Source organism: Eretmochelys imbricata, chromosome 7 (genome assembly GCF_965152235.1).
Source record: "Eretmochelys imbricata isolate rEreImb1 chromosome 7, rEreImb1.hap1, whole genome shotgun sequence".
NCBI classification, from domain to species: Eukaryota; Metazoa; Chordata; order Testudines; family Cheloniidae; genus Eretmochelys; species Eretmochelys imbricata.
In genome coordinates this window covers 71844369-71859631 of record NC_135578.1, presented here as the reverse complement: position 1 = coordinate 71859631, position 15263 = coordinate 71844369, and the positions used below count along the sequence as shown (strand labels likewise).

Here is a 15263-nt window from a genome sequence, read left to right as displayed (position 1 = left end):
GGAGGCCAGGATCAGCACAACTTCTGTATGAGTGAGTATGGGATACTAGTTTTGTGGTCACTGATAAAACTAACCATTTAGTATGGATGGTTAAAGTTGTATAAGAGATTCTGATTTTTCTTAGGAGAGCATTATGGCTCAGAGATTTTATTATTTAGGTGTCTTAACCACATTTCCATACTGTCAACGTTTTTTGTTTCTTTTAAAATTAACCTTAACTCTGAACTGATGGTCTTAACTTGAAAAGCTTCTCCCTAAATTTTCTTCATGGCAGAAATAGTTACACACAGTGATGATATGTTGCATGAAGAGCTGTCTTAAACCTAAACTCTAGAATACCCATGTTGTAATTTAAAAGAATTTATTAAAACCATATAGAAACTATATATGAATCTGTAATATATTTAAGATTAAATTAATATATAGTTGATTCTGTAAGAAGGTAATACATACTTGTTTATTTGACATGACCATATTTTATTTAATTATGCAGAGAAATACTAAGCAATGTGAAAATGTACAGAACGACCTTTATCCTGGCATTTCTGATGCCATTGTAATATAATTCCTTGGTCTACAGTAAACCAGTGTGAGAGAACATGTGCCTGATAATCAGTAGGCATTTAGCACTGCTATTCTGGCTTCTTCACATAGTGGATCCAATTTGCCATCACCTCCTAAAGGAGAAAGATAACAAAGAATATGCAGAGTAAATAGATTTTCATCTCATACTCCTCCTCCTTGTCATAGCATTCATACACTCCTTTAAGGTCTCTCATTCAAGTACTGGAACCCAACTCAACCCTGCCTCTTCTGTGATATCTGACACGATTCCTAAAAAATTGGTTAAATCTTCAGCCCACTGTAAATCCTGATGTCTTGGAATTATGGTAGTATCTGGGTTTTCCTGGGACCCTATACAAGTAACAACCAGGACTGATCTTGGTTAGCTGAATAATTTGATGACACTGGATTCAGTACTTGGAGTGGAGAACTTCAGAGAATACAGATATGTTGCAGGCAATGGATGCACACTGCTGGTGATTCAGTAGATGGATAGCACTCCGCTCCATAAGCCAGTATTTAATCAGTGCACCAGCATGGAATTAAGTGTTGTTGGCAGTGACACCTTTCAGATAACAAAACTGAAGTCTTTGCTGCATGTAATCGATAGTGATTCTATGACATTTTTGAACTGATAGAGCTGGCTGGAAATGGAGCTGGAAAAATTTGAGCTGGCTGGAAAATGGAAATTCCTTATGGCAAAAAATTTCATGCTTTTGGGAAAAAAAAGTCCCAAATCGAGATGAAAAGTCAGACTGCCAGGAAGGCTCACACCAATTTCACTTTCTCCCTGCAGGCAGAAAATGAAATTGGCAAGAACCTTCCAGGTGAGCAACCAGGGAGGTGTCATTTTGACAAAACTGGATGGGGAAAATTTCCTAGGGAAAATTTCAATTTTGCAAAAAGGGCAGTTTCTGTTAGAAAATCATTGTGCTGAAAACTCCCAATCAGTAATAATATTAATTAGTGTTCTGGCCAAACTCCAGTATAGGTTATTAGATGCAGGTATACTAAATTTCACCTGCCATTTTAGTTGAAACACTCTTCACCTTTTGTCCTACCTTGCTGTGCCCCGCACCAAATGCAGCTTTAGTCTGAAATGACCCTGTTATATATAATCTTAACTACCTCACATAACTGTGAGGATAAATTAACTATGCATCATACTTATATGGCCTTATTACTGTTGATTCTGAGAGCCTCACAATCTTTAATGTAGAGAGACAAGGTGGGTGAAGTAATATCTTTTATTGGACCATTCTTCTGTTGATGAGAGAAACAAGCCTCGAGCTAACACAGAGTTCTTCTTCACAATACCCTTGTGAGATAGGGAAGTACTATTTCCTAATTTCACAGATGGGGAACAAACATACAGAAAGATTAAGTGACTTACCCAAGGTCAAACAGCAAGCCTGTGATGGAGCAGAGATATGAATCTGGGTCATCAAGCTCCAAGCTACTGCCCTAACCACTGAGCCATCCTTTTTTTTGCTGTGCACTTTAAGATGCCTCACGTATAATGCATTTTAGAACTTCTAAGTATTAATATTAAAATTGACAGAAATTTGACTATGCCTTAGGAAGTGCTATTATTTCAAAATTAAATAGCTTTTAAAGAGGAGTTACAGTGAAGAAACTCCTATACTTACCAAAGTCCAGGTCATTAATGTTGCACTGGAAAACAGTCTCTCCATTCACTATGAGTTCTACATTATTCCAATCTGGTATCTTTTCTAGAATAAGTTGGTGACCCTCCACTAGCAACACAGCTACAAAAAGAGCAGAAAAACAGCATGTGGTAACTGTCATTTGCTTGGTTTTCCATGAACTTTTAGTATTTCTAAATTCTGGTATTCATAAGAGCAAGGATCTGATAATAAGGCACAGTGCAGGCAAGCACAGTGCAAGATTACCCACAAAATTCTACCAATTCTAATTTGTACCTTCACTATTACAATAATGGGCCTGCTTCGATGGAAAAACTCCACTTTCTCAATTATAGTCTTGCATTAAAAGAAAGGCAGGACGCTCGCTATGCACTTAAATATGCTATTAATGGTCATAACAGCCATGAGGAACACAATTAATTTGTAGGTAATTTCAAAAGAAATCTTCAATAAAACATTAAAACAGTGTTATTGTGCAATTGGAGCAGCAGGCAATCAACCTTTAACTGTACGGTTGACTGGCACATATAATTCATCTTGTTTCTGAAAGAGTGCTTAGAGAATTATTTCTGAATATAATTTAATATTTCTGAGATCTTCTAAAGTAGTTGGAGAATCTGATCAAACACGTCCTCTGTTTGTTTTTCCAAAACTCGATTGGAGATCCATTCTGAACAGAATGTAAAGGAGTACTAGTGGCACCTTAGAGACTAACAAATTTATTTGAGCATAAGCTTACGTGAGCTACAGCTCACTTCATCGGATGCATTTGTTAGTCTCTAAGGTGCCACTAGTACTCCTTTTCTTTTTGCGAATACAGACTAACATGGCTCCTACTCTGGATTCTGAACAGACTGATCCATGTTGGCCACCTGCTTTCACAAACTAGGAGGGAACTAGTTTGTTGCAGCACATTGTACAGTGCTGTCTTAAATTCAGCAAAACTGAGGAAATAGGAGGATTGGTTATTAATACAGTTCTAGCAATTCATTATTAGTGTATTGTTCTATTTTGGACCTTCATATGCTTTGTAAATGGCATCTTATGCTGTGTGTGCGTGTGTTTTGGCAGTCTAAGCAAAATCATGAAGCAGTGTACCGTTAATTACTTATCAATAGAAAACTAAAAGAGTTTGAGCTAATATTAAGATTACCACCAATGCAAAACAGTCCTTTTCAGCTCAGTGTTCCAGTCAATGTTTCTTTCAGAAAAGTAAACAGAAGTATCAACTTTTTGCATCTAATTACTATTACAGTTATGACTTTTATGTGTCCACTTCATTGTTTAATCAGTTTAGCATAACTAGAGACAACTGTGAAAAATATGATTATAGAATTTTAATTTAACTTCTTGAGAAACTGCAGATAGTGGCTCAGCAAGGAGTCCACTTAATAAGGTAGTGCTCCTTGAGTTTCCAGCAGCCTGAGAGTTTGGGAGAGGCTTCATTAGCTACTTCATTAGAACGCTTTCTGGAGAGTTTTAATGGTCATCTGTGATAATTAGCTCTGTAAAGTTCATATTTACAAAATATAAACTACTTGCTGTAGGTGGTATTCCACTTCTTTACTGCCCACTCCACCATTTATCTAATGTCCTCTGAATTAATTTCTGAAAGAGATAGTTCAATGAGGGACTTAGTCAAACAATTTCATTAGTTTAGGATCTGATTCTGCAAAATCCTTACCCATGTTTCTTACATATTCCATTGATTTCAGTGGATGTCTTTACATTAGTAAATACAACATACACAAGTAAAAGTTTGCTGAATCAGACCCTTAATTAATTTTTTCTTTTGTTTTAATAAAGATATTGCATTAGAACAAAAAGATATATAATTTATTATATGACAACTCATTTTAGATGCATTTCCAGGTTTGGATAGGCAGAGGGTTTTTTTGTGTATAAGCTATTGTAAATGGAAACAAACAATACAATTAAAGTGGGAAAATATTACTTATTCCCTAATAAATGGAAATTAGACTACAGAAGTTCTTCATTCGTGTACATCAGAAAAGAGTTTTGCAGCTATATTAATATAAATCATTTTAATTACAATTCTTCTCTTGTTTGGGACGCTGAAATGAATATATTTTCCCACAGCTATGTATATCACCATTAAACTCTTCTAGCCATAGACAGCTCTACTCTACTTCTCTCAGCACTGCACTAAAGGGTTAAAAGCTTCTTTTGCTACCTTTATACTATTTAAACCTCAAGCATAATATACTGAGCACCTCCAGGCCAGCTCAGTTCCCAATTCAGATGTCTCAGCTGCTTACTGAGGGTGAAATCCTGGCTCCACTAAAATCAATGGGAGTTTTGCCATTGACTTCAGTGGAGCCAGAATTTCACCCTTAACCTCAAGGTATCCTTCTGTCTACTTTCTATTAGTTGTTGAGAGTTATCAATGATCTGTTAAAAGGAAGACTAAATAAGATTACTTTGCTGGTTTCCAAGTACTTTATTTTACAGCTATCTTATCATGAATTTATGTAAACTATGAAAATACATAGAATTTAAGTTTAACTACGCTCAGCAAAGCTTATGCTTTTAATGGATTTTTGTGTAACTGGAAAACTAAAAGGAAAAAAAACATGGAAATAAACATAACTTAAATATCAGCTTACTTTATGAGCTAGAAAGGATTTTAAGTACTCATTCTTACTAAGTCAGACTTAAAGATCTGCTCTGTTCTCCAACACAGTGGTTCTCAACCAGGGGTACACAGATGTCTTCCAGGGGGTACATCAATTCATCTAGATATTTGCCTAGTTTTACAACAGGCTACATAAAAAGCACTAGCGAAGTCAGTACGAACTAACATTTCATACAGACAAAATGAGAAAGTAATCCATTTTTCAGTAATAGGGTGCTGTGACACTTTCGTATTTTTATGTCTGATTTTGTCAGCAAGTAGTTTTTAACTGAGGTGAAACTTGGGGTACCCAAGACAAATCAGACTCCTGAAAGGGGTACAGCAGTCTGGAAAGGTTGAGAACCACTATTTAACTTCTGTTAATGGAAATTGCATGCCTAATTGCACTGATTTCAACAGAGTTACATGAGGGTTGAACTGGGTCTAATATGTGTATTAGTTGAATTAAGGTGTTATATTTTTGAGGGCCAGTTTAAATGTCAAATACATGTATTTGGTAGATCAACTGATAAATCACTGTATAAAGCAAAGGAGAGAATAATTAAAGTTATTCTTGACAGCCAGTTGTCATTAATTACATAGATGTTATGAGATGTTATAATCTTACTGAGCCATTATTCAAACTTCCCCAAAAAACAAAATCTGATGATTGGAGTGATAGTTTGTAAGCCATTTGCACTGTGTAAAGAACTGCACGATTAAAGCAGAAAGAAATTTTTTTCCCTGGCATATATAGAAACATAGACTATCCTCAGTGTTTACAAGCAGTGAACTGAAAATGTAAATGCTGCTGCTGTATTTTATTAATAGGGATGAGAGGAATATTCACTCTAAATCTCATTTATATATGTATACTTGTAATTTGCAGGCGTTTGTATTCAAGTGAGTGACCAAATAACTATAATATCCATCACCGCTTTCAAGTTTAGTGGAGATGAGATGTGGAAGGTGTGTATTTAAAATTGAGGAATAGTTACTGAAGCATGATCAACTTAAAAGTCACATTTGTATGTGAAGACTGTTTATCTAGTGTTATATAGAACATACAAGTTAAATATAACTGAAAGCTTTGAAAACCCTGAAAAATATCTGTATAACTTCTCTTGTACATTGACAGTCCCTTGTGGATAGACAACTTGGCCCCAATCCTGCAACCACTTGTACAACTTAGGTAACGTTATGCATGAGTGTAGGTAGTGTGTTAAGAGTTAGTTGAGAGAGAGTGTTTACAGCAGGGGTGGTCAACCTGTGGCTGCCGAGCTCCATGTGGCTCTTCAGAAGTTTAATATGTCTAGGCACCGACTCTGGGGCCACCTTTTGGTTTACAGGATCAAGGCTGTAAGTCAGTTTCTTCTGTTGCTTGTGTGAGACTCACATAGTTACAGTCCTGACAAACCATTTTTACAGAAACAGGAAAAGCTGAGGGAAACCCCCAGAAACTGGCCCCGGGTCTCACCCCCGCCTAGTGCATGAACCTAGTCCAACTTCTTTTAAACTAACTGGATTTCAAGTTGCCTTCCAGCAGGGGATTTCATTTCCTCCTCTCGCCCCAACGGCAACGTTTGGCTGCCGCTGCTTGTCCTCTGTCCTTATCCCGTTTCCTCAGGGGCAGGGCGGCCGGTGCCCCTACACGGGACAGATGGGGGCGAGCAGCTGCAAAGATCTGAACCCAACTCGGGACCGAGCCCTTCAGGGGTGGGCGGAGAAGCGGCTGACGTGACGGGAAGGCCCCGTACAGCTTTAAATGGGCGCCCAGGGCCGGCACTGCCGGCGAGGATCTCCCGCCACATTTGTACCCGAGGTAAACACCTAAAGCGGGCTCCGTGTGAAAGCTGCTGCACGAGGCGTAGGCAGGGGCGGCCGCGCCCCCCCCCCCCACCACCGCTCCCCACATTGGCGGAAGAGCTGACAGCCGCTCCCCCAGCCGGACTTGGGGCTCTGCCCTCCCGCCCGCTGGTGGGTCGGGGGGAGCCGCCCACGCACCTTGCAGGCCCTGCAGGCGGAAGGGCCTGTGCTCCAACACCCCACAGCTCCGGTAGGGGCCGAACCGGAGCGTCACCAGCGCGCGCGGGGGCATGGCGGGCGCAGAACCCCGGCCCCAGCGACAGCAGCCGCGCCCGGCGGTTGCTAAGGCAGGGGACTCCGGGTCACGGGCGTGGGGCCGCCCTGCTGGGTGCGGCGCCCAGGCTCTGGTCTCCCCAGCGGCGGCGTGTGTGGAGAACGGCGGGGACCGTAATTTGCCGCACCGAGGGCGGCCGCCGCTGCAGCCGGGTTTCCGGCATGGAGCAAGGGCTGGCTGGGCGTCGGGCTCGGGTTGCGGGTGGCACACAGCCTGGCTGGCGCGGGCTGTGCGCGGGTCCTACGCAAGCCCGCACAGACACACGCAGCGCCTGGCAGGGTCTGTGCGTCACACACGCTTACACACAGCCTGTGGGTCCCGCACGCGCAATCTGGAACCAAGACAGAGCCTGGCACTGTTTGTGGGACACCCAACCCCCAGGTTCACAGTTGCCAGCTCTCACATGATAAACAAGCACCCGACTTTCAAATTAAGCCAGAAATCAAGCTAATCCCATTTCAAAACAAGCCAACCCCTAAGAACCCCAACACTCCATGTGACTAGATTTCCCGCCCCCCCCATGCAGTCTGGGACTTTGGTGAGCCTGCACTGCACCCCTCACTATCTCCCCACTCTTTCCCCCTTTTTGCCCTTTGCCCCTGCTTGCCCGGAGCTGATAAAAAACAAAACAAAAAACAACCCAACAAACTACAAGCCAAACAAGCAAGGAGCTACTATCCAACAAGCAACTCACAAGCCAATTCAGCCAAAAATAAGCTCAGGTTTTTTGGGGGGTTTGGCATGTCTGACCAGGTTTCACTTTCATTTCAAAAAGGGGTTTCATAACCTTGTGTAATTTGCAGTCAGTTCCCCTTTTATAACAAGCATGAGTGTTTATGTTAATAACCACATGGAAGCACACTCTGAAAATACAGTTACTGAATAAATGAAACGTGCGTCTGTATAAAGCACTGCCGTCCTGATGGCATAGGCTAAAATGTTATTTCTGAAACACACTTTTCTCATGTTTGTTATGGGAGAGCATAAGGGCTGACCAAGAATGGACCCAGTGTGCTAGGCACTGGGAAAACACAGAGCAATAGGCAGTCCTCATTACTGAATAATGTCATGTTGACTATAAAGGTTATTTTGTTTTGAGACGTTATTTAAGGAAAGAAGAGTCTGGGATAGCAGTTGAATTCTCTGCCTAAAGCTTCCTGGACAGGAAAATAAGGTTCTCAACCATACCTCAAATATTTTAGATATTTTAAACTGGTATTGTTGGAATGTAGAAGCAGGATTGAAACCTATAAGGGAAGGAGTACTATGTAGTGGTTAGAATGTGCACTTCCAAGTTTTGTTTTTGGGTCTGCTACTTATATGGGGAGGTGACCGTGGGCAAGTCACTTAACCTGACTGATTTAGGTCTCTTCATTCAATACACAACATAGGGCTTTCACTGCCTTCCATTTTTGACAGTGTCTTGATGCAGTCTCAGCTTCTTCCCATGTCAATTTGATAGCTTTCAGTTCTGCTTCAGTTGTGCTTTCCCATGTTATCTTTGGTCTACCTTGTGTCGCCTCTTGCCCTGGAGATTCCAGTCCAATGCCTGTGTTATGTTATGCAGCTCTTTCCTCCATATATGTGCTAGCTATCTCTATTTTTGTTCTGTAATTTCCTGTCTCATAGGTTTTGCTCTTCCATAATTCTTCATTTGTGACTTTTTTTGGCTATCTAATGTTGAAAATTTGTCTAAAGCAGTTGTTTATGGAAACTTGGAGCTTAGATAATAAGGTCTTAATAAGTCTCCAAGTTTCAATGCTGTATAGTAAGACCAACTCTCGAATGGTATTAAATATTCAAAGTTTCATTTGGAGAGTAAGAATCTGTTTCTCCAGATCCACTTTCAAGTTACAAAGGCATGTCTGGCTTTCACTATTCTGGCTTTAATATTTTCATGTATGTATAGATCAAATAGTAACCCTATGTATCATCACAGAACTGCCAATCAAATAGTCACCACTTTACATGAATGTTATAGATTTCCAAAAACCTTTGATACAGTGGAAAGAACAGATTTATGGAAGTTGCTAAGCCACTATGGAATCCATCAAAAATTTGTAAACATCATTCAGAGCTTCTATGAAAACATGACATGCCAAGTAGTACAGAACAGTTAACTGACTAAGTCATTTGTCATCAGACAAGGATGTCTTATGTAACCCATGATCTTTTTACTGGTAGTAAGTAGGTTATGAGAGAGACCATAGAATGCTTATTGGCAGGGAGGTAGACTAGATGATCCTTGCAATCCCTTTTAACTTTTGACTCTATGAATAACCAAGGGACATACAATGAACTTTTACACAGAAGTTAGAAGACCTTTGTCACAGACAGGCAGGGCCATCCCTAGCCATTTTGGTGCCCTGCGCAGTTCCCCCCCACCCCTCCGCAGGGTGTGTGTGTGTGGCCCCAGGCCTCTGCGGGGCAGGGGTGGGGCAGGAGCAGGCTTGGGGCCAGTAGGGAAACCGCCCCCCAGCATGAGCCAGTGGACCGGGTTGGGGCCAGGTTGCTGCACTTCATGTTGCCCAGTGAGTGCAGGATGGGCCTGACCCTGCGCTTAAGGGGTGGCGGGAACTGAATTGACCCAGCCCATTCCACTGTGCTCCCCTGGCTCCCGGACTTTGGGGGAGGGAGGAACTGACCCCCAGCACTCGCCGGTGGCGCAGCTGGGAGCTGGCGGCATGGCGCAGGCTGGGTCTGGGTCGCTGCACTTACCGCCGCCCGGTGAGTTCAGGGCACTCGACCCCTGCTGCAGCCCTCAGGGGAAGGGGTGGAATGGGGCCGGGGCGGGGTGGGGGCGGGGGCCATGGAGAAGAAGTGGAGCAGGGGCTGGAGCAGCATCCAGCTGCGGAGGTAGCCGAGTTGCCGAAGCAAAAAAACAAAACAAAAAATCCCCCGCCGGAGCAGCCAAATCCGCAATATCGGGATAAATGGCATCCCAACCATGCAGCGGTCGGGAGGTGGGACAAAGAACTAAAAATCAGGACAGTCCCGATTTTATCAGGATGTCTGGTCACCGGGGTAGGGACGGCCCTGCAGACTAGGGTTTGGGTGGCCAGGTCTAGTGGTCGGAATTAGAGGCAGAGGCCAGAAACAGTACTAAGGATCAGAGCTGCAGTCAGGAATCAGGAGTCAGAGCCAAGGGTCAGATCTGTGTGAGGAACAGAGCAGAACAGGAGCAAGGCATGTATCAGCGCAATCGAGTGGCAGGCATAAACGTTGAAGAGCCAGTGGCCTGGTGCTGCTTCTGGGCTTCAGAGCAGGCGTGGCCTCTCAGCCAGGCAAGGGGTCTGGTCAGTCAGGGTGTTTAGCTGGTCCCAGGCATGGCTGCAATCCCTGATTCCTGACAACCTTGACTTTGCACATTACATCAATTTGCTATTCCATATCCATAGAGACGTGCAAGCCAAAACAAATGCTTTCCAGGCCTGTGCACAATTAGTAGGGTTGAAAATCAACACTGAGAAAACCAGAACCAGGCCATCAACACACAAGAAGAAACACCAATTACACTTTCTGGGACTAACATAGAAGAGGTCTGATATTTCACATACCTTGGCAACATTGAAAGTACGTCAGATGGAACAGATGAAGATATCATAGCACATAGTTTTAACATATTTGCTTAAGTAAGAAATGAGGCTAAAATAACTGCTGTCTATATGATTTAATAAACTCAATCAGGTCTTTTCTTGCAATACTTTTTATTGGACACAGATTTTTACTGTTTAAATATTCTGAGTTCATAGTACCAATATACAGTTTACTTCAATTTTATATCTCTCTAGATATAGATATTTGTTTCCTTAAAGCATAAAACTTAGAACAGAAACAAAATTAAGATGCTATAAATACACATTTACATTTGCCATAAATCTATACTATGTTATAAAAATAAAAATGTCACTAAAATATTAATTTTGTATGGTAATTCACATACCATAAAAGGTTCAGATACATTGTTATAGCCATTTCCTACTGAACTTACATGCATAGTGTCACTGAGACTACTCACAGGGGTAATGCCAGCAGTATTTTATCCCTTAATGTGCATCACTATTAAGATTTCTCCCACTTCTGTCTGTTCATTGTGAATTTTGATATTCATGAGAGTACTCTTTTTAAGTGAGATATCAGTCCATAAATATCTTTGAGCACAGTCTAGCACTGGGTGAGTGGGTGGGTGAAAGTGTGTATAGGCTTGGGATGATTAGATTTTTATTAGTAAATATCAGTAAACCTTGATTTCACCTTACACACACAAACTGATGAAAAATATTTCCACTGATGATCAGAATCAAAATTTACATATAATATTGCTGAGAACATTACATAAAAATGTTGCTGAGAACTTGTTAAGTTTGATTTATGGATATTTACTTTGTATATGTTGACACTTGATGTTGACAGTTTATTTTTAATGGTTATATAGCTTTAACTTTTTGAATCTGTCTACTATCATTAAATAATTGTCTGACCCCCCCGCATTTTACTGCAACTCTGAAAATTTAAATAGATAAAAATTAAAAGTGCTTAAAACCCATAATTTTGTGCAACTGTAAAAATTTAAATCAGTAAAAACTGAAAAAATGCTTAAAATAAGCAGATATCTGTCAAAATTATTTAAAAAATAATTTTGCCAAGCCTATATACAGTATATGTTCGTATATATTGCACGAAACCTTACCATCCTAAACCATTTTGCAGTTAACAGGTGGATTTCAAGTGTCATTAACATGTTTATAATAAATCATTGCCACTTGCTATATTAATGTAATTATATTGAATTCATCCTACCAAACAACATTCTCAAAACACTTAGTATGAGTGATCCATTCACAGTTTTGTAGTTGAAAAATATGTAATAGTTTTCAATTAGCTTTGCATAGTTGCATATGCTGAGATTACGTGTTTTAAAACTGCAGAACAAAATTTTATTCTACTGGTCTAAAACAACTAATTTTAAATACATTAACCAAAACTAACCACTTCCTGAAAGCCACAAAATATTCCACTACAACACAGTTTCATACAACATGGTGATATGTGATTTAGTTAACCAAGAGGCTGGACCGTAACTGAGAAATTGAGAACACCTTCCGGCATCACAGTTGCTATGAAGTTTTATCCAACTTGCATTCATTAAGTACAAACGTAAAATTCAGCCACATTTGGACTGACTGCATTTCTTGTGCACAGAGACCCTGATTCAGTAAGATTCAGTGATGTGAAAAGCAGATGAATAGGAAAAACAGGTCAATATATCTAAGCCTGGAATCATTAAGTAATTGGTGGTAATCAGCAATCAGTAAGTATTGGTGGTTGTTGATTTCTTATTCAAATGAAAGGATGATGACAAAACCTTCTATTGTTAATCAATTTGCAGTGAGGAAAATAAAAGCATCTGCAGATGAGTGATGTATTCTTTTGTGGTCAGTTTTTTCTGCCTGTCAATTAATAGTAAATAAATATTATAAAATACTATGATTTTTTTATCCAATCTCAATTTCAATGCATACAGTTGTATGCTGAGTACATAATAATTAGTCAGCTATTTTATGGCATTTGCTTGTGCCAAAAAAGGTGTGCAAGTAATACTTTGAAATACACATTGAAATCTGTCAAAATGTAAAATATTTTTCCAATCTTAAATATATCTAATTAGAAATAATCATAACCACATTTTCTATAAATTAGCAAACTTGGAACTTGCTCATCGTTTCAAAAAGCTCAGACACAATTTTGTGATCATAAAATCAAAATATTTTGGTGTCAAGCTTGTATTAAAAGTGAAGACTGCCTTCACAGTGACATAGAACAAAGCAAGATCATATTGAGAATGTTGAAAGGTAATTCTCTTAGCAGCAGTATGAAAACAAAATGTAAAGTCACATTTTAAACAGCAAATTAAAAAAAAATGGTTACTTGCTAGACAACATACCCGCTACATAGTTAATGTAATTTTTTGTTATATTAACTTTGGAGCAAAATCATGCTGTAGCATTATTTAATACTTTAAAAATAGTCTCTCTTTTTACTATTCACTGAATGCAGTTCTGTGCTGTAATGAAACTGCTTTTTTTTTAAGCAGCAAACCCGCATTAAAATATGGGACCACATCCTCAGCCAGTGTAAAATTAATGTAGCTGATTTACACAAGTTGAGGAATAGGCCCATGGTGCTTAAATGTAACAGAGCCCTATATAGCCCTCCTCCAGCAGAGTACCTCAGCATGTACTTAACTGGAAGTACATGAATCGTCCCAATAAAGTTAATGAGACTGCTCGTGTTTAAAGCTAAGCATGTGCATATGCGCTTTACTGGGTTGGTTCCTAAACTTGATTAAATAAACTACAATTATCCTTACAGCTATCCAGTTAGTTTTGTGTACTGGATCATATCTGGTCCCATGCTCTTAGGGCTATGAATGATGAGGACAGGCATTCAGTTCAATGGGAGGAGAAAGCACAGATCCCTACTCCCTCCTGTCCAACTACAACCCTAGCTAAACTTCTGAGAGTGACCCTTCTGCCTAACTGGGGGTCTCCTCCTGCTCCTAATTCAATCAATAAGAGTCTTTCTATTGATTACCATGAGAGCTGGATAGGAATCAGGATTAAAAATCTCTAGACTGAACTAGCTGTGTCTTTCAGTCAGAGAGAAAGTCACTGAAACAGAGGTGGGGAGTAGAAGGGTTTCCCCACTCCCAAAATAAATTGTTCCAAAAGTTGTACCGGTGCTATATTGTTCTTACCACTTAGTTAACTGTATTAAATAACATTGAAGCAAATGCTTTATTTAAAGACACATAATCAATGCAAGACTAAAATGCTCTATATACTGTGTATGAATCACTACATCTGTATCTAAAAAACAAAAACAAACCAAACGGGATGATCAGAGGTTAGAATGAGTGAAAAATATTCTTAAACATGGATCATGCCTGGAACTTCTATAGTGGGGACTCCTGCAGCTTGCAGAGCACGTGTGAGTGCCTGCCTCTCTACTCCAGGTGTTTGTAACTCTTTGATTTCTTATGGTTGCATGCAGCTCTACTGTTAGTCACGTGATTAACCTTCACTCCTCTGCAGAGAGCTGACAAAGAGATTTAAGTGGGACAAGTGCCTCGGCCTTGTGCTGGGCCTCTGTAAAGGGATGTATTTCACCCAGTAAGAGGAGGAAGTAAGTACGTGAATTAATTTAGGGCAAAATTCTCTCTGCTTCACTTGACTCTGATGCACTGGTATGCATATGGAACTCCTCTGATGAAAAGACCCCATGTAGATTATTCTTGATTTTACTAGGAACAGATGTGTGCTTGGGGCTAGTCAAGGTCAGAATAAAGATGGATGTTAAAACTACTTTTGCATATTGATAGGAGTGGTGGTACAGTATGGTTCCATATTATTGCCATCTTCAGTTCAACTAAACAGACCATTATTGCTGACTCTAGAGCAAAAAACTTAAACTTCAGTGTTATAGTATTCTAGCTTTCATCTTGATAAATGATAATCATACCTAAAACAAGCTGCATTTTTGTTCTACAATAAAATGTTTCTCATTGTACCTTGCCTTTGAACAGTTGTATCATTGTTTCTTCATAAGGATCTGCAGAGTTGGAGAAAGGAAAGGGTGCAGGAAAATAAGTCACAGACCGTTAGAGCTTGCGTCCATTTTGAGATTTTGCAGCTGCTTCTTGTTTAGCCAGTGATTTTGTCGTAGTAGAGTTGCATTTGCTGCACAAATCTCTCATTTCCATGAGACTTTCTTCTACAGCTTTAGCAAACATAACTGAGGAGGTCTCTTTACAGTCTTTAAAGCTTGAGATGCAGAATAATATATGCTCTGGCTGTGGGTTGTAACATGCACCATAACCATTGGGGACCACAGGCCCATAACAGCAGAACATTTCCATGGTGGTTGGAACCTGATAGTAGGGAAAGAGTGATTTCAAGTTGAAGCATTGAAATAATCTAGTTAACATTAAATAATTATTTTTTAAAAAGCCCCAAACATTTTAAACATAGAGGATTCCCTTAACAAATATGGTTGCCTTAATAGGAAGTCTGGAGCACAGAGCTGGACACCAAAATCAGCACTTTGGCAGATAAAACGGCTATGTATGGCTCTAAACACTGATCTGAGTGTCCAAATGCAGATTTTGGATGTTTTGTTCAGTTGCTATATTTGAAAACTGGGCTCATTGTCTGAGACTGAAATGCATATATTTCACTTATTCTATCATTTTAAATAG

The 15263-nt window shown here is 40.0% G+C and overlaps 2 protein-coding genes and 1 long non-coding RNA gene across 11 annotated transcripts in view; 1 reads left to right on the top strand and 2 right to left on the bottom strand.

Moving 5' to 3' along the window:
- Window positions 1–453: 453 nt before the first annotated feature.
- C7H10orf53 (chromosome 7 C10orf53 homolog) lies at window positions 454–7234 on the bottom strand. The gene is made up of 3 exons (XM_077821279.1): window positions 6871–7234; window positions 2214–2333; window positions 454–677 (listed from the first exon to the last, which is right to left on the bottom strand). Exons 1-3 carry the CDS (start codon window positions 6962–6964, stop codon window positions 613–615), a joined length of 279 nt encoding a protein of 92 aa, XP_077677405.1. The 5' UTR covers window positions 6965–7234; the 3' UTR covers window positions 454–612.
- Window positions 6454–15263, top strand: part of LOC144267365 (uncharacterized) — an 86116-nt gene continuing 77306 nt past the window's right edge. For all 3 annotated transcript variants that reach the window (XR_013346610.1, XR_013346609.1, XR_013346608.1), the window contains exon 1: window positions 6454–6688. This is a non-coding gene — a long non-coding RNA (uncharacterized LOC144267365). The remainder of the gene's footprint in view (window positions 6689–15263) is intronic.
- Window positions 10697–15263, bottom strand: part of CHAT (choline O-acetyltransferase) — a 50805-nt gene continuing 46238 nt past the window's right edge. For 6 of the 7 annotated variants that reach the window (XM_077821274.1, XM_077821271.1, XM_077821273.1 and 3 more), the window contains one exon: window positions 10697–14936. In XM_077821274.1, the coding sequence (XP_077677400.1) occupies window positions 14667–14936 (270 nt within the window). In that variant the 3' untranslated portion in view covers window positions 10697–14666. The remainder of the gene's footprint in view (window positions 14937–15263) is intronic. The other variant, XR_013346607.1, reaches the window with a different exon arrangement.

Bases quoted from the DNA above. Each gene is read 5' to 3' on its own strand.
- C7H10orf53 (XM_077821279.1), bottom strand. From the start codon at position 6,964: ATGCCCCCGCGCGCGCTGGTGACGCTCCGGTTCGGCCCCTACCGGAGC. The intron at 2,334-6,870 runs GTGCGTGGGCGG...CTCTTTTTGTAG, and splicing joins CCGCCTGCAGGGCCTGCAAG to CTGTGTTGCTAGTGGAGGGT. The intron at 678-2,213 runs GTAAGTATAGGA...TTTCTCCTTTAG, and splicing joins CATTAATGACCTGGACTTTG to GAGGTGATGGCAAATTGGAT.